The 23905-nt window shown below is 34.3% G+C and overlaps 3 protein-coding genes and 7 non-coding genes across 18 annotated transcripts; all 10 read right to left on the bottom strand.

The window, feature by feature from the left end:
- Window positions 1-834: 834 nt before the first annotated feature.
- On the bottom strand, window positions 835-16983 carry LOC115698526 (protein KTI12 homolog). Of its 9 annotated transcripts, none has more exons than XM_061102202.1 (6): window positions 6330-6565; window positions 5317-5426; window positions 5136-5175; window positions 3861-4691; window positions 3510-3645; window positions 835-2219 (listed from the first exon to the last, which is right to left on the bottom strand). In XM_061102202.1, exon 6 carries the CDS (start codon window positions 1970-1972, stop codon window positions 1058-1060), a length of 915 nt encoding a protein of 304 aa, XP_060958185.1. In that variant the 5' UTR covers window positions 1973-2219; window positions 3510-3645; window positions 3861-4691; window positions 5136-5175; window positions 5317-5426; window positions 6330-6565; the 3' UTR covers window positions 835-1057. The 9 variants fall into 9 exon arrangements, with proteins under 9 accessions (XP_060958185.1, XP_060958191.1, XP_060958192.1 ...); XM_061102208.1 differs by having other exon boundaries at window positions 3510-3686; window positions 3861-3949; XM_061102209.1 differs by having other exon boundaries at window positions 3510-3683; window positions 3861-3949.
- On the bottom strand, window positions 2644-2763 carry LOC115701745 (small nucleolar RNA snoR77). Its single transcript, XR_004008731.2, has one exon. It is a non-coding gene; the product is annotated as a small nucleolar RNA snoR77 (small nucleolar RNA).
- LOC115701695 (small nucleolar RNA R64/Z200 family) lies at window positions 7720-7821 on the bottom strand. Its single transcript, XR_004008683.2, has one exon. It is a non-coding gene; the product is annotated as a small nucleolar RNA R64/Z200 family (small nucleolar RNA).
- Window positions 12848-15959, bottom strand: LOC115700371 (PWWP domain-containing protein 3-like). Its single transcript, XM_061102199.1, has one exon. It carries the CDS (start codon window positions 15957-15959, stop codon window positions 13035-13037), a length of 2925 nt encoding a protein of 974 aa, XP_060958182.1. The 3' UTR covers window positions 12848-13034.
- Window positions 16984-18776: 1793 nt separating the features above from the next.
- LOC115700379 (protein KTI12 homolog) lies at window positions 18777-22267 on the bottom strand. Its single transcript, XM_061102200.1, has 2 exons — window positions 21179-22267; window positions 18777-20757 (listed from the first exon to the last, which is right to left on the bottom strand). Exon 2 carries the CDS (start codon window positions 20573-20575, stop codon window positions 19616-19618), a length of 960 nt encoding a protein of 319 aa, XP_060958183.1. The 5' UTR covers window positions 20576-20757; window positions 21179-22267; the 3' UTR covers window positions 18777-19615.
- On the bottom strand, window positions 21947-22068 carry LOC115701746 (small nucleolar RNA snoR77). Its single transcript, XR_004008732.2, has one exon. It is a non-coding gene; the product is annotated as a small nucleolar RNA snoR77 (small nucleolar RNA).
- Window positions 22268-22571: 304 nt separating the features above from the next.
- LOC115701700 (small nucleolar RNA R64/Z200 family) lies at window positions 22572-22673 on the bottom strand. Its single transcript, XR_004008688.1, has one exon. It is a non-coding gene; the product is annotated as a small nucleolar RNA R64/Z200 family (small nucleolar RNA).
- Window positions 22674-22710: 37 nt separating this feature from the next.
- Window positions 22711-22795, bottom strand: LOC115701692 (small nucleolar RNA U54). Its single transcript, XR_004008681.1, has one exon. It is a non-coding gene; the product is annotated as a small nucleolar RNA U54 (small nucleolar RNA).
- A 73-nt stretch (window positions 22796-22868) lies between these two features.
- Window positions 22869-22943, bottom strand: LOC115701771 (small nucleolar RNA SNORD18). Its single transcript, XR_004008752.1, has one exon. It is a non-coding gene; the product is annotated as a small nucleolar RNA SNORD18 (small nucleolar RNA).
- Window positions 22944-22984: 41 nt separating this feature from the next.
- On the bottom strand, window positions 22985-23062 carry LOC115701679 (small nucleolar RNA Z199). The gene has a single exon (XR_004008668.1). It is a non-coding gene; the product is annotated as a small nucleolar RNA Z199 (small nucleolar RNA).
- Window positions 23063-23905: the final 843 nt, after the last annotated feature.

The raw sequence follows: 23905 nt of genomic DNA, 5'->3' as shown, positions 1-23905 counted from the left end.
TACTGCATTTTCCATAATGCATTATTTTCATATCTCTATCATTTAAAACTATTGTTATTATTGTCTCACTTATTGTCTCATTATATCTCATTTATTTTCATCACCGTATCTCATCCGTTGTCATCACTGTATTGCATCCCTTGTCATTACCATAGTTCACTTGTAGTCATCATTATCGTATTTTCTAAATCTATATTTTCATCTTATATTTTATCTCGAATTTTAAATATTTTTAAGATATTAGAAAAAATTCATTAGTTTATTCTTTTATTATTAATTAATATGTTTTGAAAAAGTGATTATTATTTTTTAAATATCTTAATTAAAATATATATATATATAGAAAACATGATATTTTAATTATGAGAAAAAAAAATAGCTTTAAAATATTTTAAAGTACCATGTCACCGCTTTATCTCTACTATATATATAGATATAGATTTATATATTGATTAATATTTTATGTATGCATATAAATAAAATTTACAATTAATTATATTTAATTTAAGTTTTAATATTTTTTTTTTGAATTTATTTTTTATTTTCTAACTTTTTTTTAAATATTTTATATTTTTTATAGAAAATTAAAATAATAGTAAAATATCAATTTCTAGATTTATGTTTTTTTATAGAAAAATTACTAAGAAAATATAAAGAGCTATAGAACTCAATTTATGATAGCGTTAAAAAATCTTTAGCAGACCAAGTTGCTAAAGAAGCAATTGCATGGGACATTTTAAGTTGAAAATATAGGCATCACGATATATGATTATAATTTAGGCATCAAATTTTAGCATAAAAAATGATGACCAAAACAGGGTATACAACATAGCACACATCAAAATAAAGAAATTAAAGCAATAATAAAATTGTTTACAATCACTGGACAATCAACATAATAAACCTCATTCAAAAGGCATCACTCATATAAATAGAATCACTTGAGTAAAAATACAAAATTCCTATTAAATTCTCAAACTAGTTGAATGGGAAAATGAAGAAATAAGCCTACAGCACATCATCGTTCTTCAGCTTATATTTATTTCTCTTGCTCCCTTCAATTGCTTCCTAGTTCCCTGTTCAAGTAATCTACAAACATTCTTTTGGCACTGTCTGCATCAGAAGGCGGTGGTGGCCCACTCAAACTCGTTTGCCCCGTCAACTTAATAAAAGTTCGCCTGAGCCTGCGAAGCTCAGGCAAGCCAACAGGCCTTGATATGTTGACAACAGGCAAACCTTGACCGAGAGAAACTCCATTCAAAGGCCCTCCAAGAGCCTGAGACTGAGCCTCCACCAAGGCACTGGTCACCTCCTGCGTTGCTCTATCCAACTCATACAGAGAATTGGCCTCGGAAAACTTCCCAGTCTGAGTAGCAATGGTGGGCTGCAGAACCTTAACATCCCTTGTTTTGGAATCAATCTTTTTGGTCAAGTGCAAAACAGCCTCAATTATGGCAGTTGAAGACTTGTCAACACCATCTTTGTGAGGACATAGCTCAAACAAAGGAGAGTCCCAACGGTTCCTTCTATCAGGTGTTTCAAACCTAGAAGACAAATCATCGAATATCTTATCGTCATAAGAAGGTTGACCCTTTTCTCTGCGCTCTTCGTTCCATTTTCTACAAAGGGTTTTCTCAACATCACAGAACAGAACACAATATCTAATCCCGGCGGCTCTGGCCAAGCACCAGAGCTCATACCTATAACCCTTGATACTATTCAATGAATCTACTATAACAATATTGTCTTTGGTCAAAGACCTATCTACTTCAGACCTAAGAACACCCCTCAAATTCTTCTCATTAGGCATGTTTGCATAACTTTGATTTCGATCGAGATGAAAGGAAGTCTCAGAGATTACCTTTACCGTAAGATTGGAATCTGATTCTGATTGTTTGAGAGCCTCGGAGAGAGAAAGAGCAGCTGTGGATTTTCCACTACAGGGTTGGCCACATATTACAACCAAAGCCATTTCAGCCAAAGGAGGAGTTGAGGTCTGTCTGAGCAGCTTCAGGTGGTAGAGGGGCGAAGAAGAAGAAGAAGAAGGCAAGGCCGTAATCTCAGAGTGTGAGACCTTCAGAGAAGCAATTAACTCACTTTGTGTGCGAGAGGCGGCCCTCTACTCTACAATCTTGCCCTTGAGGAATTAGTATTAAACCTCAAAAGTGTTTCCAATCACAGCACACGGCCCACATTCAACAAAATAAGCCTAAAGCTGACTGTATTGATAAAAAAAAAAAAAAAGCAAATATCAAGGGACGAAAAATAGTAATTTAAGCATCATTTTTGAGACCCAACCTAAAAGTCTTTCTAAAAAAGCAAAACATTGATCATAATACTATTGGTGCAATTAAGTATTAGGTCCCACAACATCTAATATAACAACTTTTATATAATATCGATAACCAATCGCAATAGACAACCTCTAGGTGATACTAGGCACAACCAGTGCCAAATAGCGATGCTCGACATAAAATAATAGTTTAGTCATCAATTTCTTTTTCTGTACTTTCTTTCCTTAAGTAAAAATTCTTTTTGACTGATCACCTTGCTAAAAAAAGCAATAATCACATGGGACATAAAATAATAACTGAGGCATCAGTTAAGGATCCTTCTAAAACATCTCAAGTTTAAATTCAAAGAAATGTACTAAAGCTTACTAGACCAGCTTCAATGTTACCTCAGCAAATCTAAAGAGCAATAAAAAAATTTATGAGCAGTATAACACATCATCTGTCATAAAAAATCACACAAGTGTTGCTTGAATAACCACTCAAAACCAAAAACATTTATCCTATTGAAAAATCAAAAAACCAAATGTATCAGCCTCATTATGCATCCACTAATAATAAAAACAATAGCGAACATTAGTGAAAGGATGAAATGTTAATATAATATTAACAAAACAAAATTTGATCTTGAATTAGCTCGAAAATAGAATTTAATATAATATTGATGATAGTAGAATCAAATACCCACACGAATTCATAATCAAAGCATAAAGTGTGTATATATAATATTTATATTTTTGGATTAAACATGAACAAATGGAAATCTACATGTGATGTCAACTTACTAGGCTTGAATATCTGGTCATACAAACTGCACAGTCCATTGACAATTCGACATTAAAGCAGATTCAACTTTTACAGTTTAAAAGCACTTTCCTTGTGAAAAAGGACCTTTCATTTTTAAGTTGAATTTTACATAACCATGTCTAAAGAAAGCAATTATGACCACAATTCCAAACTAATCAAACTAGAGTAGATCCCAAAAGGCTAAAACTCAAAACCTGGGTTTTCCAAACGATCTAATTTTAACTATGTACATATAGTTTTCAATTTCTGAGCATCCAAACAATGAGAAATTCAAAAACAAAACACAAAAAAGATAAAACCCAACAATATTCACAAATCTAACAAACATATCAGATGCAAAACCCTATATTAACAATCAGGGAAGATCAAGAAAAGGAAATTGAAAAAAAGGGTTAAGCTATTGATAAGTACCACCAAAATGCTTCGACGATGTCAAAAGTGTAGACAGAGCGAAGAGAAGTGCCCCAGGCGGCGCCTTGCTTAGGCTTAGATTGCTTAGGCTAGGGCTTTACCAAGCTAAGTTTTGGAGAGATGTTGATTGTCCAAGCTAAATAAAACACGTCATTTTCAGAGATGTTAATTTTCCTGCTGTATAAAGGTAAGGGTAATTCACGGTAAACTCAAAACCCCACTCAAAAAAATTAAAAATACATACCAAACATAGGCTAGACTTAGTTTTCCCATAAAAATTAAACATAGTCTTGGCTCGTCCCCAACCAGAAAATGAGAGAGAGAGAGAGAGAGAGAGAGAGAGAGAAATACCTGATTTAGCAAGAATTGGTTGATGGAAGGAAGGAGATGAAGAGCAGAGGCGGCTAGGCTTGGTTGTTCTTCCTGTCGGGTGAGCTTTCCTGAGAAATGAAACTGTTGTGTTAGCAAGAGGTGGATATTACCTCACTGTTGAGCCCATAGTAAAATGAATCCCCAGCTAACACTACTACAAAAAGGACATTTTGCTTCAGTTTTTAAGTGACATATAAAGTATTTGCTTCAGTTGGTGTAACCGACGTTATAACCATAAACGCAAATACTGATTTTTTTGCTTCAGTTGACGCTAATTGGTTTTTTGCTTCGGTTCATAACAGAAGCTAAAACAAAAAGGTTTCTGCTTCAGTTCATAACCGAAGCAAAAACCTATGCAGTAACGCTAATTGTTTTTTGCTTCGGTTATAAACTGAAGCAAAAGTATTTTTTAAAAAAAAAAAAAAAATCTGAAACCAAACAATTCCGACCAAAAAATAAATACAATATCAAATCAATCCTTTCATGAAAAATAATACAATATCAGATAAACAATATAAACATTTATTTAAACACCAAAAAATAAAAATGCAGATCTAACTATGAAGTGTATTAATAAAACTAAGAATGGAAAATAATAAAGGTTATACTGAGGGTATCTAAAGTTCATATATGCATAGGAAATATAAGCTCATATTGTAAGTAAATTTTGTAGCTTATGAGCACTCCTTGATATATAAAGATGGCTATCAAATGATAAGTGCATGTGCATCAAATCACCAAACCAACATTAAAATAAAATCAATCTTCTCTTTTTGCGATACAATATCCGGCTTTGATAAATGCAGGAGCCTGAGAAGACAATATCAGAAGTGTCAATGATTACATTCAAAAGTTAAACTCAACCAAAAGATAAGTATCAATACTGCTACTCCTGATCAATTTTTGCCTTATCTAATTGCTGAGTTCAAGACAAGCTAGCTGTTTAAACATTCTTATAACAATCTCTAGTTTGAATCATATTATCCCCTCATATTTATTTTAACAACAGACACTCATTGAAAGTTGTGATCAGCCAATCATGCCTTCCTTATTCTTAGGATAAGGGGCTAGCAATTGCTAGATACAGAAAGAAATGAACCATTCCTGTTTGGTTCAAATGTGTAAGTGTAACTAAACCATGTCAATCATATGAGAATGGTACACTCAGATTAAGTGTACTGCTTAAAAAAAAGAATAAGCATTTCTAAAAGGCAAGTTAAAAAGTAGAGTAAATGAAAGAAAACATAATCTTACGGAGCTAGATATTCGCAAAAAGAGGACATTGCAGCAACAACTTCAGCGTATTATGATAAATAAACAATGTATTGCAGAACAGGAACCACACATTAAGGAACATGTAAAGAGATGTCAAACAAACTGGTATCAGATTACAACAAAGGAAGCTTAAAATAGATAGTAAGAAATAAAAGTTTACTTTATGCAGTTCTCGTGAATGCTACCACCACGTGATCGTGACTGTTCAACTCCGCCATTATTTATATTGTGCTTGGGTTGTCCATAGAGCTTACCAAATGCTTCAGAAAACTACCACAGGGGAGAAATAAATGTAAAAAGAGGCCTATCAGACTAGCACAAGTAGAAAAATGCTGAGTAGTTGAAGATCAGAGAAATACAAAATAAAAAATATATTTAATAGCAATAGCACATTATGAGTCTATGACACAAAAAAAGTCATTATTAGTTAGTATTTCATTCAATTAAATGAAAGATTCGTGTCCTCATATTCAAAACTTCAAACTCTATTGTAGCTCATGAGGCCTATTATTCTGATTCAGCTCACAAAAGGTTACCCACTCTATAAACATTTAGTGAAGTGAATGATGACCCTATATTATAAATAGGTAAAAGATTTCATGGTGATCACATAAGCGAGCAATGCTGCAACAAGATTTAATACAAATAAATACACAGTATGAAGTTGGAGATATGAGAATATATTATGACAGAAGTGAAACTAGCATAACACAATATAAAAGTTGTTTTCAAACTTCAATTATAGAGAATGCTGTATTTATTTATACCCAAACCAACCCATAAATTAAACAGTAAAAAATAAATGAAGAAAAACTTGTATATATTATCACTGGTTGATCCTTAAAGTACATCAAAGGCCTCAACTAGTGATGACCCTTTACTTAATGATAATTATAATCTCTACCAAAAATATCACTCACATTAGGTTTAACTACACTCACTAATCAACATAAAACAAAGAAACCAGCTTCAACACTTGTCAAAAAGCATAAGAGGAACCAAATGACACTTGTGTATTTGAACTACTTGTCGTTGGCAACCAACACAACAAGATGAAATTTCTTACCTATTCTTTATGCTAAAAAATGAGAGAGAGCCTTGTTCAGACGAGATGAAATTTTTGACGAAAGAGAGAGAGAGAGAGTTTCAGATGAGAAAGAAAGAGCTACATACCGTGAGAAAGAGAAGGGTGGTGAACGGTGGGCCGCCAACGGTAGTGGACGACACAAAAGAGAAAGAGGGGCGGTGGACGGTGGGCGGTCGATAGTCTTTCGAAATTGTGGCTGGGGCGGCTCTGCTGGGTTTCGAAATGGGAGGGGAGAGCTCTGCTAGGGTTTCAAAATGGCCAGGGATAGAGAAGCGTGAAATGAAATTGTATTTTGTGAAAATTAGGTTTTTTTTTTTTTTTTTTTTTGTGAAAAAAAGCGTTTATATCATAGATTCAAATAAGTTAGACCTCTCGGTCGTTACACAAAATATTGTTAGGTACAATCGAAACCGAGATAGACCCAAATACCTGATGAGCAAACGCCCATCTAGCCACATTATGAGCGGTAAAATTACAGGTTCTACTTATAAAAGCAAAATTACAACTAATAAAGAGTGGAGAAGACTTAGAACAAAATGAGATATAGTTTTACAAAACATAAACCTTCTATTAAAATGAAAACTTAATTGTTAAAAAAAAAAAAAAAAAAAAAAAGCAATAAACGTATTCATAACCAAAGTGATAATTTTTACTTTTTCATCTTTAATAAATTAAATATTTATATAAATGTTATATATGTATATATATAAAATGCATTTGTAAAAAGATTAACTGAAGCTACTCTTTAATCTTTTTGACACACATACTCATAAACTCTCAAATTGTGGTGTATTTTTGTAAAAAAAAAAAAAAAAAGAAAATTTTCTCTTTAAAAAAAAAAAACTGAATATTAGATGTAATTTAGATTACTGTTAGTTGGTTAATTTAGAGAAAATTTCGTGTATCAAACACTCTAAATATGGCTTTCACAAAAAATCTAAAACTATCAAACTCAAAAGTTCGGCCGAATCGGAGGACGAGAACCTTATTAATGGTGTCTCTGTTTATGGAGTCTACCTTTTTCTTCTTCGTCAGAGTTTTCAGCAGATACGCTTTACTCCGTCAGGTGTTTTCCACGGTCGACGGTGAAAGCAAAGTCGGAGTATTAATCGTGTGCGGCTTAATCTTTTGTGTCGGTCGGGAAGAATTATGTTGCCATAAATCAAAGGGTACTTACGATCGTGTTCAAAGCTCTGTTCAAGTTTTTTGTTCCAAAAAAAAAATCATTAAAAAATAACAAAATGTTTGTCTCATGGCTGGCCAAATAGGTAAATGCAACGAAGCCACTACCCAAGACAATGGAATATGAGACCACCCGAAACGGAGACCACCCGAAACGGAGGAACTCCCAAAAATGGGAGAACCGTCAACGTTATCGAGATTTTTTATACAATGCTTACTTGGAATTATACAAACATTGAAATAGTTCGCTCCAATATATAAAGCAGAAATCTCACGTCGAATGATTAATACAAAATTCTGCTCAGGGAAAGTGAATTGTCTATCTCATTGATTTTCTTTCAAAAATCTCCGAAGTCTGACATGTGTTAATTAATTCAAAAATCCTCACTGCAGATTGTTTAATGAAAGAGCAACAAAAGAGAATTGATATTTGTAGCTCTCATTGAAATATAAATTTTCTACTCATATAATGAATCAGAATATGGCATATTATTATATTGCCAAAAGTTTCATCTTTTAGATGATATTAACCGGCCAAATACACGTTTAAAGTCCCAATATAAAGTCCCCAAAAGATATGCCACTCTGACTAGCAGTAATCAAATTTTGGGGGTTGCCAATTGGAGTGGCAGAGGATTCAACATTAGCACTTGAGGCCAGTGCTAGCAACAAAGGGTGAGCTGGTATGTTGTTTTCCCTTGCAACTTTCAAGATAAATTACACAAGTGTCATTAGTGAAGAGTGCACTTGTTACAGCAGTGAAAATTGCAAATTCTGCATAACAAGTCTTTGGCCCCGCGACTTCCACGAAAAAAGTATGTCCAAGTACTTGAAAGCATTGGCTCTTTCTACGTAGATACTCACCACCATAGTCCCAAAAAGAAGGCCAATAACTGAGAGATCAATGGCTGCATATGCTTGTGATGGTGTTATGACTCTGAAGATGATCATCAACATGTCGCCGAGCAGAGAGCCTGCTGTTCTTCCAATTGGCAGAAATGGAACTGCAGGAAACACTCCTAGAATCCAAAAGTGCCCAAAAGCAATTGGGCCAAGAACAACTTTCTCAGGTGAAGCCAAAGTCATTTTCTTGTTGCTGATCAATGTTTTTTTTTTTACCTAGAGCTAGTGTTTATTTAACACCTGTTTATAAAGAAAACAAATACATGCAGCTTATTCAGGAAAAAATATATGCAACTGATTCTGTTACTAAAAATATCTATATCACTAGCTTATCTAACGCATCACTGGAAAAGAGAACAAAGTATTTGATTCCCATAGAATTACTGCTGTGTTCTGCATGTGCAAGGATAAAGTCCTATGATAAAGGTTCTAGAATGAATGACATGAAAAGAAGAAAAAATCTGATTGAAACAAAAAATATTTTACTAAAGAAATCAAACTACATGAAAACAGATACTGAGTTGCTACTAACAAATTTACCAGTCTCTTACATGAAACTTGTAATTAACTGTATAGAAGCTGAAAACTAGTTTTGATTTGTTCTTCTCATAATAATTAAGACAAAGGGTCACCTTAGTTTGATTCCTTTATACGTGTATTTGGCTCTAAAGAGAAGAGAAAAGGTAGCTAAGGGAGAAGAAGTAAATAGGATATATTTCTTGACATACCCTGTATGTGATGTTAATTAGTATTGTTGAAATACAAAATTAATAATTATGATCCTCAAGGTCTTATGAGAGAAAAATAAAGCTGCAGTTAGTGTCTGGCAAAGCAACCATGTGAAAACAAACTATCTATGACATATAAAGACTGACAGTGATCAAAAGCTAGACTGGACTCACACAAGCAGAAACTATTCAGGAACTAAAAGCAAACAATAAAGTAAAAACATGACATAAAAAAATTAGAAGAGGAACTGAAGGCAAACAATAACAGTACATACACATAAACTTATCATTGAATTCAAAGTCAAACAAGTAAAATTAGAAGTGGAAGACTATTGTACCTGATAAGCTTGGACAACCCAATTGAGATAATATCACTGTAAAAACAATTTCAACACTAAAATTAGAAATAAACTCAAAAGAAGAAAAAAGAGTTTATATCAAAGAAAATTTGAACTAAAAAGATATGCCATTTGCAACTGATGAGCTATAGTTCATACAAATTCAAAATAAAGTCAATATTGATCTTACTGCATGGATTTTAATTTTAACACATTACATAAATATTTATACATAAATAAATTCAAATATTATATATATAGCATATACATACATACTCTTGTGAATATGTTACTGGGGAAGAGAAAAAAAAACATAGAAAAACACAGAAATTAAGATGGCTTTCATCATGAGAAACTCTTGATAATACAATAATTTTTCTAGCACAAACTTACTAATAAGTACTAATTAAACTATAGTAAGAGATTAATTAACTACTATATATATATTAATACGAGTATAGTACGAAAACCTCTACAGCTCAAATCTCTCAAACTCTCTAGCAATTACTACTACTGTTCCTAAAAGCAAAAAACAAGAAGTGGTAAAGATCAGGGGAAGAAAAAAAAGCCATGGGAGATGATCTTTTCTTGAATGTACAACTTGATGAAGTTGAATGTACAAAAAAAAGAGTTTATAAAACAGTTGCAGAGTTTATAAAATTGGAAATAAACTCCAATCTCCGGTCACAAATACATTAGCTAGAATCGATTAGAAAGAAGACCCCTCATCTGAACCCCAATTGTCGCCGGTCACAGCACTACCACCGCCGGTAATGTCTGAAACTCCAATCTCTGATTCCACAAACACCTCCTCAAAGCCAACACTACCTGCCGCAAACCTCCAATCCCTTCCCAAAATCTTCGTCCCCAGTTAACTCACACAACCAGAAAATGAGAGAGAGATACCTGGTTCAGTGAAGTGAAGAGGAAGGGAGCAACTGAAGTGGAGAACGGCTAGGGCTTTACCAAGCTAAGTTTTGGAGAGATGTTGATTTTCCAAGCTAAATAAAACACATCATTTTCAGAGATGAGATGTTAATTTTCCTGCTGTGTAAAGGTAAGGGTAATCCACGGTAAACTCAAAACCCCACTCAAAAAAATTAAAAATACATACCAAAACATAGGCTAGACTTAGTTTTCCCATTCCCAAGTAAGAAAAACTGTATACCAAACAGCCCCACAGGACAACAATATTTTTTACTCAGCAAACCAGCGATGAACATTATCAAACAACTGCTTCTTTTTCCCCATAAAAAAATAAATTCACAGGGCAATGCAACTGAGATCAAGCTTGTAATGTAGTTCTAATCTTTGTTATGATTAAATCCAATAAACAAACTTAAAAGGGATTTTCATTTAAATCAGTAACCTAAGAACCTAATAATATCATTATCAAGCTTATAATGCAGTTCTAATCCTTTAACTATTGATTGATCAATAAAGTCATATTGTAATCCAAATAATATTCATTCCCCTAATACTCTCCCTTCCAAGACAAATTCACAAAATCAACTGACTAAACACCATTATCATTATAACCAAATAATATTCAAAAAATGTACCTGGTAAACAGAAATTCTGGAAATATTTTCTTTGGGTATTCAATATATACTGAAATCCCGAGATACGGCTACGCAGTACAGGTTCAAAGCTCTTCATCAATCTCTTTAAAGGTTCCCATTTGGTATTATACACTGCGTATATATATAGAGAGAGAAATATATTCATACATACATACATATATGAACATATATATGAACATGTAAATAAACTTCTGCTATCAAAATATAAAATTAACAAATAAAAATGCAAAGAAGTTATAGAAAGAAAAATTGAGAGGGAGACTTTGGGGTTCCTGGGCAGTGCAGACAGTGGCCGGGTTGCTCTGCGTGTTACTCGGCCTAGGTAACTCGCTATGGGGCTCCATTGTTGTCTTGTGTGGATTCTCTGTGTCAGTTCAAGCAGCTGGAGCGCTCACGTTTGGCGTGGTGCCTTTCGTTTCCAAGAGGTAATTTCAGAAAGAAAGAAAAAAAAAACTACCTCATGAGTCACATTCCACAAAATATTTAGTAAAGAATTAGTTTTTTGAAAAGGGAAAAAAAAAGACTAATAGTGATTTTTTTAAAAAAAAAATAATAATAATAAACGAAACTTGTTTTGGCAACTAATCCATTTATTCATGATAATCTTAATAATTTTTTAATGGAATTCACACAATAAAAAGTTGAAAAGAAAAGTGATAATAGTTACTATTCTTCTATCTTTATCTTCTTCCACCAATAACCAAATTCATTGAACGATGAAGTACATTGCTCTGAAAATCTGCCAAGGCAACAGAAGATATGTGAGATGGCTTCTTTCTATCAGGAACCTATTTGTTTCAAATGGTTTGTAAACTTTAAGAAAATACCTTGTAAAGTGGAGTGGACCGTTTACTGCAGATAAGCCACGTCAAACAGCATGGCTCACTTAGTAAGCTCAGAAATCGAAGACAACTTGATGACAAGAGAAAATGTTGAGTAAATCCTAGTAATGAATCATAGTTAAGGATATTAAGGAATCTAATAGTGTTGGGTTTATAAATTTTTGTTTTTTCGTTGCAGGGCACTTGGAGTGATATCAGGTATGACAGGGGGTGGAGGACCTGTTGGGGCAGTGATAGTACAGCTGTTACTGTTCTCGGACTCTTGTAAACTATCTAAGCAGACAAGCATTTCTTTGATGGGAGCTATGATGATTGTTTTTACTCTTCCTATCACTTTCATCTACTTCCCTCAGTGGGATAGGATGTTCTCTGGCTCATCTGATCATACTAATTCACCAACAGAACATCATCTTCTGCTTGAATAGTTTCACCTTTTCAACAATGTACATTCAAACACTTACACTAAATTTTTGCTCCCCTACAGCTAGGTTACTTTTGTTTCTCAGCTTTTGGTAAAAGAAAAAACATTAAAACCAGTTCAAAAGTTAAAGCAATATCACTAAAAGAAAACGCCCCCTAACACAGCATTGTCTGAAATAGATTGCACATGTAGCAGTAATCCTTGTATGAAGGAAGAAACACAAGAAAAGGGCATAAAGAAAAAGATTTTGTTATTGGAATTAGCAATTGAAGAAATTTCGAAAAGATTTTGTTCGAGGATTTAATGTACGGTGAAGTCCAGGAAGGGAATTATAATAGACTCTGGAAGAAAAATAAAATCGTTGTTAAATTCTGTCGTTGAATTTAAAATTTGGAAGTAAATCAAGGGGAAAATAATGACCAAGGAAAAGTTAAAAACAGTTCAAGAAGGAAAGACTTACAAATTCCAGAGGACATATTTGGACCGTTGTCATCTCCTTTAAAGCAAAAGAAGAAAAGAAAAAAACAAAGCTAGAACGATTATCGCTTAGCCCTCTATCATATATAGATAATATGTGTGTGTGTATCTATATTCATATAGGGTGAAATTGTCTGTGAAAATGGACCTCTACATTATAAAGCTTGAGCAACTAGTTACAAAAGACCACCACAAGACACTCATCTGTATGAAGTGAATTCCTACAACCTATACAAAAAGCAGAGATGCATAGACAACTGGCTAATAAAACTAAAAGAAACTGTGTAAACAGGTATTTAAAGATTAAATCTACTTAATTAAGATGACGATCCTCCAACCATTGTGCCTACCTTCTCCAACAGTTCATTTATCTCTGCCTGTAGTTTCGATTTCGTCCTTGGCGAGACTTTGGAAGTTTTATCTTCCAGCATTGAAGAGATCTTCTCAAGTTTCTCTTTTACGAAATTGAGGTCTGCCTCAGAACTTCCTCTCGGCTGTGACCTCCGCTTCTTTGGGGTGGTGACATTGTTCTTAAGTGGAGAAGCATTTCTCTGCCGCCTGGATATTTCACTGAGCTCCCGAGTCTTGAATGCGCCGGAGTGATACTGAAGCCGGAAACTAACACTAGCAGAGCCAAAAGGGCTAGAAGTTTGTGAATCATTAAAGGCTGATTCAGCATTAGAGATTTTATTGAAAGAAACACGGGCACAAAAATTGTTGTAGAACATTTCTGTCTCAGTTTCATCCAACTCCCCGTATTTACCATACATTTCAATGAGACTAGCTTTAGAGGGCAGTGAGGATCCTGGGCCAAATGTAACGAAAAGAGCAGACTTTCCTTCCACACTCTCGTTATCTACTTTCTTTGCCTCTGGAGATCCAGCACCTTTCATTGGTTTTCGCCTATCCGACATCACATCAGGAGTTTGAATCGCCCCCTTCTCTTTAGGCTCGTCCACTCCCATCTTTTGGTTTTTGACTTTCTTTCGCCCAGACTCTTGTTCAGTAATCTTTCGAGCTGTCTGCTTTTGATCTTCCTTCTGGGACCCAGATTCAGAATCTGAATTCTTTCTCTTTTTACGAGATTGAAGCTTGTTGTATAGTCTGTAGTTGGGACCATTCCGGTATACCAAGCTTCTGTACAGAGATATAAAGTCCCCAACCATCTGCTGAGACTTCTTTCCCCTTGGAGTAAATGGATTAACAGCCACATAAAGAACTTCAGCTAGTAATTCATTTGTTGGTACATTAGCTTTTGTTCCATCCATAATCTTGTTCGGATTTTCGGTTGGTGTCTTGGGAATAGGACTTGAGTCAAGAGACTTGCCAGTTGCATTACCAGGACCAGGCTCTGTAGAGACATGGTTCTGCATCACTTCCACTCTGTTTTTCCCTTCCATACTCACCTCGGTGGCGTATCTTAATAACTCTGCCTCCATTTCTCTTCTCCTTTTGCTACTATCCAACATTGTGAAGGGAGGGGACAAGTACTTGCTCTTTTTTCTTTCCCTAGGTGAAGAACCAATCTCCAATTGTTCCTTGACCGCACTATCATCACTTTTTACAGTACCAATGTCCAAGTTCAAATTTCGGGAACCCGAACCAATCCCAGATCTAGTTTTGGCATCACTATCATCGTGCTTGATGTTGGTGCCTTCTTTCTTCGCCCTTCCCTTCGAAACAGGGCCTCCTTTAGTTTTTTCTTTATCCAAATCTCTATCTTTGTTAACACTGCTATCAATGTTGCTACTAGCGCTTACAAGAGATCCCAACAACCCGGCATTTCTTCTCTTCCCTTTTAGGGAAATCAAACTGTCATCTTGACTGTCAGATTCCTCTTTATCTTTCCTCTTCTTTGCCCCTGAACGAGGGACTGGTAATGGTTTCTCCGAGTTAGATCCGCCTGTCGCCATTTTATCCTCGTCCTTAGTGTCTTTCCCATTCTTCATCCCAAAGTGAGTTGCTGGTTTCTCTGAGCTGTTTTCCTCTGTATCCAACCTCCCTCCCGTAGTTTTAGTCCGAGCTTCTTTGCTACCGCCAATTAGATCAGCCATACTTCTCTGCTTCCTTCTATGAGTTTTCTTGCCTTCTGAAACAACAAGAGAGATTTGCAACATAGCTTCATTAGCTTGGATGGTATCAACAATCATTGGCGTGGGAAGCCACTCCTCAAATGGCCCTTGGGTTGGGGCTTCGACAGATTTCACGCCATCGTCAAGACCCAAAACTGGCTTGGGATCATGGTATTCAGGCAAATCATAACCCCCTTTAGTCCGATAAAGAGCAAACAGTCGACTCCTTAACACTCTAAGCTCAAGAGCATTTGTCAAATAAACATCATGAGCAACACGTTTAAGTTCAGCAAGAAGCTCAGGCGGCTCAGCAAAGACATCTGAAAGCTTCCTAGTTTCACTGTGAGGAACAAGAACTCCCTCTTTAACACCAGCATTCTCTGCCAACATTGGACGAAGCCCAGTTCTATTCTCTTTCGGTACACAAGAGCAAATCATCTTCAACTCCAAAAGTCTACCAATCTCATCGATAGCCTGTTGTACAGCACTGACGAAAGTCTTCATATTACTTTGCTTCGACATCTCATCAAAGTTCTCCTCAAAAGGCTTCAATTGAGATGGAGGGCACCAAGCGAATGTTCCATCACCAAAGTAAGCCACGAGATATCGATCCTTGACTTTCTTCTTCGCAGCAAACTCCGACGCATAAGACGGATCATAAATCTGCCCAGGCCACCATGGATGGCTCCTAACTTTACCCCAAACAAAATCACCCACCAAAAACTTGTGCCCTTCTACTTCCCCATCGTTGCCTTCACTAAGATCCTCAATGGGTACCTCCATCGACCTCAGCTCACCATTTTCACATCCATTTTCATCCAAAGAAACGTAATTACTTGCTTTATCCCCATCTTCAAACTTTTCAACAGACCCACACCGAACACCGTGCGTAGAATCAGCAAGACCACCTTTCTCAACATCCGAAGAACCCATTTGACCCGAAATATCGGTATCCACAGCCCCTCGACCCAAATCAACACTCAAATCTTCATTACTGACCTCAACGCAACCTTCTACCATGGACTTCGGACCCGCGAGATTATGCGTTGAACAACTCTCAAGAGCATCTTTGAGGGATTTCTCTTTTGGGGCTTGAGGTTTAGCTGGTTCAGGCGTAACAGTAGCAGACGAAGGAACTAGGGTATTTGATCTTGTCTCCACAGTTCCCATTTCAATTCCACAAGAAACAATTTCTCAAAGACCCTATTTCACACCTGAAATGGATAAAAAAAAATCACAACACTAAATTAACAAAACAAAATTTGATCTTGAATTAGCTCGAAAGTAGAATTTAATATAATATTAATGATAGTAGAATCAAATACCCACACGAATTCATAATCAAAGCATAGTGTGTATATATAATATTTATATTTTTGGATTAAACATGAACAAATGGAAATCTGCATGACATGTCAACTTGCTAGGCTTGAATATCTGGTCATACAAACTGCACAACTCAAAACCTGGGTTTTCCTAACGATCTAATTTTAACTATGTACAGATAGTTTTCAATTTCTGAGCATCGAAACAATGAGAAATTCAAAAACAAAACACAAAAAAGATAAAACCCAACAATATTCACAAATCTGACAAACATATCAGATGCAAAACCCTACATTAACAATCAGGGAAGATCAAGAAAAGGAAATTGAAAAAAAGGGTTAAGCTATTGTAAGTACCATCAAAATTCTTCGACGGTGTCAAAAGTGTAGACAGAGCGAAGAGAAGTGCCCAGCCCCAGGCGGCGCCTTGCTTAGGCTTAGATTGATTAGGCTAGGGCTTTACCAAGCTAAGTTTTGGAGAGATGTTGATTTTCCAAGCTAAATAAAACACGTCATTTTCAGAGATGTTAATTTTGCTGCTGTGTAAAGGTAAGGGTAACCCAGGCAAACTCAAAACCCCACTCAAAAAAATTAAAAATACATACCAAACATAGGCTAGACTTAGTTTTCCCATAAAAATTAAACATAAACCAGAAAATGAGAGAGAGAGAGAGAGAGAGAGAGAGAGAGAGAGAGAGAGAGAGAGAGAGACCTGATTTAACAAGAATTGGTTGATGGAAGGAAGGAGATGAAGAGCAGAGGCGGCTAGGCTAGGCTAGGCTAGGCTTGGTTGTTCTGAGAAATGAAACTGTTGTGTTATCATGTTGTGTTAGGAAGAGGTGGATGGATATTACCTCAATGTTGAGCCCATAGTAAAATGAATCGCCAGCTAAGCTAAAAAAATTAAAATGTAATACCAAACATGGGTTGGGCTTTGAGTAAGCAAACATGTATACCAAACAGCCCATAAGGAATTAGTATTAAACCTCAAAATTGTTTCCAATCACAGCACATACACCATAAAATGGCCCACATTCAACAAAATAAGCCTAAAGCTGACTGTATTCATAAAAAAAAAAAAAAAAAATAAAAAAAAAAAAGCAAATATCAAGGGACATAAAATATTCATTTTGTCAAAAGTTCTAAGCATCGAATTTTTTTATGAGCAATATAACACATCATCCGTCATAAAAAATCACAGAAGTGTTGCCTGAATAACCACTCAAAACCAAAAACATTTATCCTATTGAAAAATCGAAAAACCAAATGTATCAGCCTCATCAATTGAGTGTTAAGTTTAGAAATTTGAGGATATCAATAGGAATTACAATGATAATATCAACGTTATATGATTAAAATATAAAAATAATGGATTATGAAAAAATTTGATTCATAATCTCACACCTATTTCTTCTTCTGCATAATCTCACACTTGTTTTTTTTTTTAATTTATAATAAATTTTTTCTATAAAAAAAATACTATTTCTATATTCTGCAAAGTAAATAAAAACTTCACACATATATATAGACTATGCAATATAGGCGCTCTTCGTGCGGCTAATGTAATTTTTTTTAGTATTATAATAAATAGTTACTTAAAAATATAATTCTAATGTATAGTAAAATTATAAATATATTATTTTATTTCATATTATTGTAAATAATTTATTTATTAAAAACTAAATGCACAATTTTATTAATTATTATTTAAAATTATTTATTAAGAAATTTAAAATTTATTATATGTAGTATTTTAAATTGTTTTGTTAAAAGAAATTATTTTTGTATAAATAAATAAATAACATAGTATAGAAAAAAATTATTGTATTTTCCATAATGCATTATTTTCATATCTCGATCATTTAAAACTATTGTTATTATTGTGTCTCACTTATTGTCTCATTGTATCTCACTTATTTTCATCACCGTATCTCACATGTTGTTATCATTGTATGGCATCCCTTGTCAAGTTGTCATTACCGTAGTTCACTTGTAGTCGTCACTATTGTATTTTCTAAATCTGTATTTTCATCTTAGATTTTATCTCGAATTTTAAACATTTTTAAGATATTAGAGAAAATTCACTTAGTTTATTCTTTTATTATTAATTAATATGTTTTGAAAAAGTGATTATTATTTTTTAAATATCTTAATTAAAAAAAATATATATAAAAAATATGATATTTGAATTATGAGAAAAAAAAATAGCTTTAAAAAATTTTAAAGTGTCATGTCACCGTTTTATGTCTCTACTATACATATAAATATATAGATATAGATTTATATATTGATCAATATTTTATGTATGCATATAAACAAAATTTACGATTTATTATATTTGATTTAAGTTTTAATATTTTTTTTTGAATTTATTTTTTATTTTCAAACTTTTTTAAAAATATTTTATATTTTTTATAGAAAATTAAAATAATAGTAAAATATTTATGCTTTTTTATAGAAAAATTATTAAGAAAATATGACGAGCTATAGAACTCAATTTATGATCGCGTTAAAAAATCTTTAGCAGACTAAGTTGCTAGAGAAGCAATTGCATGGGACATTTTAAGTTGAAAATATAGGCATCACAATATATGATTATAATTTAGGCATCGGATTTTAGCATAAAAAATGATGACCAAAACAGGATATACAACATAGCACACATCAAAATAAAGAAATTAAAGCAATAATAAAATTGTTTACAATCACTGAACAATCAACATAATAAGCCTCATGCTGACCAATTTGCCAAAGTAGCATAATCTCAGGGGACATTTAAGTTCAAAATTTAAGAAGGGAAATTTGATTTTCTATACTTAAAAAACTCAAAAAAAAAAATTTTAAACCAATACATTTTACACTACAAAAAATATGACACTTTTTTCAAAACCCCAAAAATACCCCCTCATAACTCAAACACTCTCTCTCTTCCTCTCTTTGAGAATGAATGAAAACAAAAAAAAAAAAAAAAGGCTCAGTCCGATGGTCGGACCATCGGACCCATGGTCCGACCATCGGACCACTCTCTCTCTTCCTCTCTCTGAAAACGAATGAAAAAAAAAGCTCAGTCCGATGGTCGGACCATGGGGTCTGACCAATCGGACCCCATGGTCCGACCATCGAACCACTCTCTCTAAAAAAAAAAAAAAGGATTATGAACTTCGACCGGGTCGAGAACTTCCCCAACCACTCCGCTTTTTTTTGTATAGGAGAAGACCCTTTTTTGTAGTGTAAAATGTATTGGTTTAAAAAAAAAAAATTGAATTTTTTAAGTATAGAAAATCAAATTTCCCATTTAGGAATGAGTATTAAAGCAAAATTGAGAAGAAAAAGGGCATTAGCATTTCAAAGCTTATGGCTATGGTTTCTACCTACTAACTTGAGGGTGCTCTTTGGCCTCTTTCAAAAGGCATCACTCATATAAATAGAATCACTTGAGTAAAAATACAAAATTCCTATTAAATTCTCAAACTAGTTGAATGGGAAAATGAAGAAATAAGCCTACAGCACATCATCGTTCTTCAGCTTATATTTCTCTTGCTCCCTTCGATTGCTTCCTAGTTCCCTGTTCAAGTAATCTACAAACATTCTTTTGGCACTGTCTGCATCAGAAGGCGGTGGTGGCCCACTCAAACTCGTTTGCCTCGTCAACTTAATAAAAGTTCGCCTGAGCCTGCGAAACTCAAGCAAGCCAACAGGCCTTGATATGTTGACAACAGGCAAACCTTGACCGAGAGAAACTCCATTCAAAGGCCCTCCAAGAGCTTGAGATTGAGCCTCCACCAAGGCACTGGTCACCTCCTGCGTTGCTCTATCCAACTCATACAGGGAATTGGCCTCGGAAAACTTCCCAGTCTGAGTAGCAATGGTGGGCTGCAGAACCTTAACATCCCTTGTTTTGGAATCAATCTTTTTGGTCAAGTGCAAAACAGCCTCAATTATGGCAGTTGAAGACTTGTCAACACCATCTTTGTGAGGACATAGCTCAAACAAAGGAGAGTCCCAACGGTTCCTTCTATCAAGTGTTTCAAACCTAGAAGACAAATCATCGAATATCTTATCGTCATAAGAAGGTTGACCCTTTTCTCTGCACTCTTCGTTCCATTTTCTACAAAGGGTTTTCTCAACATCACAGAACAGAACACAATATCTAATCCCGGCGGCTCTGGCCAAGCACCAGAGCTCATACCTATAACCCTTGATACTATTCAATGAATCTACTATAACAATATTGTCTTTGGTCAAAGACCTATCTACTTCAGACCTAAGAACACCCCTCAAATTCTTCTCATTAGGCATGTTTGCATAACTTTGATTTCGATCAAGATGAAAGGAAGTCTCAGAGATTACCTTTACCGTAAGATTGGAATCTGACTCTGATTGTTTGAGAGCCTCGGAGAGAGAAAGAGCAGCTGTGGATTTTACACTATAGGGTTGGCCACATATTACAACCAAAGCCATTTCAGCCAAAGGAGGAGTTGAGGTCTGTCTGAGCAACTTCAGGTGGCAGAGGGGTGAAGAAGAAGAAGAAGGCAAGGTCGTAATCTCAAAGTGTAATCACCATAAATGTCAATGAAACATATCATTGCCCCCAACCCCTGCTCTGCTTGAAGGTTAGGCTGTAATTTCAACTCGAGCAAGAACTGAATCCAAATACAAACCAAACAAACAAAGAACATAAAAGAGAGCAAAAGCTTTTTTTCATTTTAGAGAAACAGAGCAGAATGAACATAATCTGAGCTTTATATGTTTAATTGTAAACTTAAATAAAATAAAAGTAGATTTTTAAATAACTGAGATTGAAGGGTTTATAGATCACCATCTACAAAATGATCGTTAAATCTAAGCATAACAATTCAATTCATGAAATTCACACACACACAAATATATTCCACAAAACAAATCTCAGATTCAATTTAATAAACAATTATACCATCACAATTCAATGAAACAATCAACAAACGCATCTCATCTAGAATCTTTCACTTCCCAAAACCCTCGTCCCCAACCAGAGAGAGAGAGAGAGAGAGAGAGAGAGAGAGAGAGAGAGAGAGAGAGAGATACCTGATTTAGCAAGAATTGGTTGATGGAAGGAAGGAGATGAAGAGCAGAGGCGGCTAGGCTAGGCTAGGCTAGGCTTGGTTGTTCTTGCTGTCCGGTGAGCTTTCTTTGCTGAGAAATGAAACTGTTGTGTTGTGTTAGGAAGAGGTGGATATTTGAGCCCATAGTAAAATGAATCCCCAGCTAAGCTAAAAAAATTAAAATCTAATACCAAACATGGGTTGGGCTTCACATTCCCAATCCTGAGTAACCAAACAACCCATAAGGAATTAGTAACCTCAAAATTGTTTCCAATCACAGCACATACACCATAAAATGGCCCACATTCAACAAAATAAGCCTAAAGCTGACTGTATTAAAAAAAAAAACAAATATCAAGGGACAAAAAATAGTAATTTAAGCATCATTGTTGAGACCCAACCTAAAAGTCTTTCTAAAAGAGCAAAACATTGATCATAATACTATTGCTGCAATTAAGTATTAGGTCCCATAAAATTTAATATAACAACTTTTATATAATATCGATAACTAATCGCAATAGACAACCACTAGGTGATACTAGGCACAACCAGTGCTAAATAGCAATACTGGACATAAAATAATAGTTTAGTCATCAATTTCTTTTTTTTTTTTTTGTACTCTCTCCTTAAGTAAAAATTCTTTTTGACTGATCACCTTGCTAAAAAAAGCAATAATCACATGGGATATAAAATAATAACTAAGGCATCAGTTAAGGATCCTTCTAAAACATCTCAAGTTTAAATTAAAAGAAAGGTACTAAAGCTTACTAGACCAGCTTCAATGTTACCTCAACAAATCTGAAGAGCAATAAAAAAAAATTTATGAGCAGTATAACACATCATCCATCATAAAAAATTACAGAAGTGTTGCTTGAATAACCAGGCAAAACCAAAAACATTTATCCTATTGAAAAATCGAAAAACCAAATGTATCAGCCTCATTATGCATCCACTAATAATAAAAACAATAGCGAACATTAGTGAAAGGATGAAATGTTTAATCTAGGGAGCTTCATTCATCTATAAAGCACAGTAATTCAATAGCTAAGAGAGTCAAACTCAAGCCCTATAATAAAATTTATAAAGAAAAATAATTAAAAATAACAAATGTTCGTCTCATGGCCGGCCGAATAGGTAAATGCAGCGAAGCCGCTACCCAAGACAATGGAATATGAGACCACCGGAAATGGAGGAACTCCCAAAAATGGGAGGACCGTCAACGTTGTCGAGATTTTTTATACGACGCTTACTTGGGAGTTTACAAACATTGAAACAGCTTGCTCCCATAGATAAAGCAGGAGACTTCCTCGTAAAAATCTCACGTCGAATGATTAAAACAAAATTAAGTTAAGAAAATCAAACTGATGTTATACAAAATTCTGCTCAGGTAAAATGAATTGTCTATCTCATTGACTTTCTTTCGAAAATCTCCGAAGTCTGACATGTGTTAATTTATTCAAAATTCCTCACTGCATATTGATAATGAAAGAGCAACAAAAGCAAATTGATTTTTGTAGCTCTCATTGTAAATGTAAATTTTCTACTCATATAATGAATCAGAATAGCGTATATGGCCCACTAGGCACGTAATCATAGAGCCATAAAAACTTAACAACGAATTTATTTTCCATAGCCAAAACAAAAATTATATAATGATAGAACAATTAAAGTGATAGATCAGAAGTGGTTAAGGGTTGTCGGTCACGGTAAAATCAGAAACACGGACCAATTGTTAATCATCACATCTAACACAATAATTTCATCAAAAAAAAAGTGAACAGAATAGAAGAATCATCAGAGACTTAAGTACTAAGAATCATGGAATAAATCCATCATATTGTTGCAGTTATATTCTCATCAGTTGATTGCTAATCACAAAAGAATACGAAAAAAAAATAAGAAAAACAAAAGAGAGAAATTGGAGAATGAGGATGAACTGGAGGAGGGACTAACCGAGTTGAGAAAATACTAAGATGTGGATGATGAGAGCTGAGAGTTGAGAGTTGAGAGCGTGACTATGATTGTCGATGAAGCCTCTTTTTAAAGCTGTAGATATTGCTCGTGAGATGAAACCCTAAATTAGCGATCTGGATTAGAAATAGAATGAGCCTCAAATTTGGTGTCCCTGTGATTCAGACTAGGAGTTTTTACACTGAATTTTTTTAATTTTTTTACTGTTTAAATTTTATATTGTGTTTTCATTTCACAGTTAGTTTTTAGTGGTTACACTGTTATTTTAATTGTTTTGACTGTTTTGTTTTGTTATTTTGTGGTTATTTTATAAAAAGAATATTTTTATAAAAAATTCTGTGTAACAGTAAATAATAAATTTTTATCCAAAATTGAGTATTTTTATAAAATCTCTTTGATATATGGTTGGAGATGATATTAGGAATCATTTTTTTTTTGTAGGGTAACCGATACAGGTTAAAATAACAAAGGTAACAAAGTTACGCAACCAGAGGAGGATTTTCTTCCATCTATAATAGTTCATTGTCTATCCTAAGAGCATGCAGAGATACCCTAGGAGAGCTAGACAATAAAACTATAATATCAGAAAAGAAAACCTCAAAACTGAGAGTTGTCACTTCCGAACCACTAGTAAAACACCTGCAAAATAAAGAGAAATTAATTAATACATAATAAATATTTAATAAAAAAATGAAATTTCCCTTATAAATAAAATAAAATAAAATATGAAATTTTATAT

Source organism: Cannabis sativa, chromosome 8 (genome assembly GCF_029168945.1).
Source record: "Cannabis sativa cultivar Pink pepper isolate KNU-18-1 chromosome 8, ASM2916894v1, whole genome shotgun sequence".
NCBI lineage: Eukaryota > Viridiplantae > Streptophyta > Magnoliopsida > Rosales > Cannabaceae > Cannabis > Cannabis sativa.
The sequence above is the reverse complement of the archived record's forward strand: the minus strand, read 5'-3'. Positions and strand labels throughout refer to the sequence as shown.

What these genes read in the sequence shown, in the direction of transcription:
- LOC115698526 (XM_061102210.1), bottom strand. Translation starts at nt 1,972, where the DNA reads ATGGCTTTGGTTGTAATATGTGGCCAACCCTGTAGTGGAAAATCCACA.
- LOC115700371 (XM_061102199.1), bottom strand. Translation starts at nt 15,959, where the DNA reads ATGGGAACTGTGGAGACAAGATCAAATACCCTAGTTCCTTCGTCTGCT.
- LOC115700379 (XM_061102200.1), bottom strand. Translation starts at nt 20,575, where the DNA reads ATGGCTTTGGTTGTAATATGTGGCCAACCCTATAGTGTAAAATCCACA.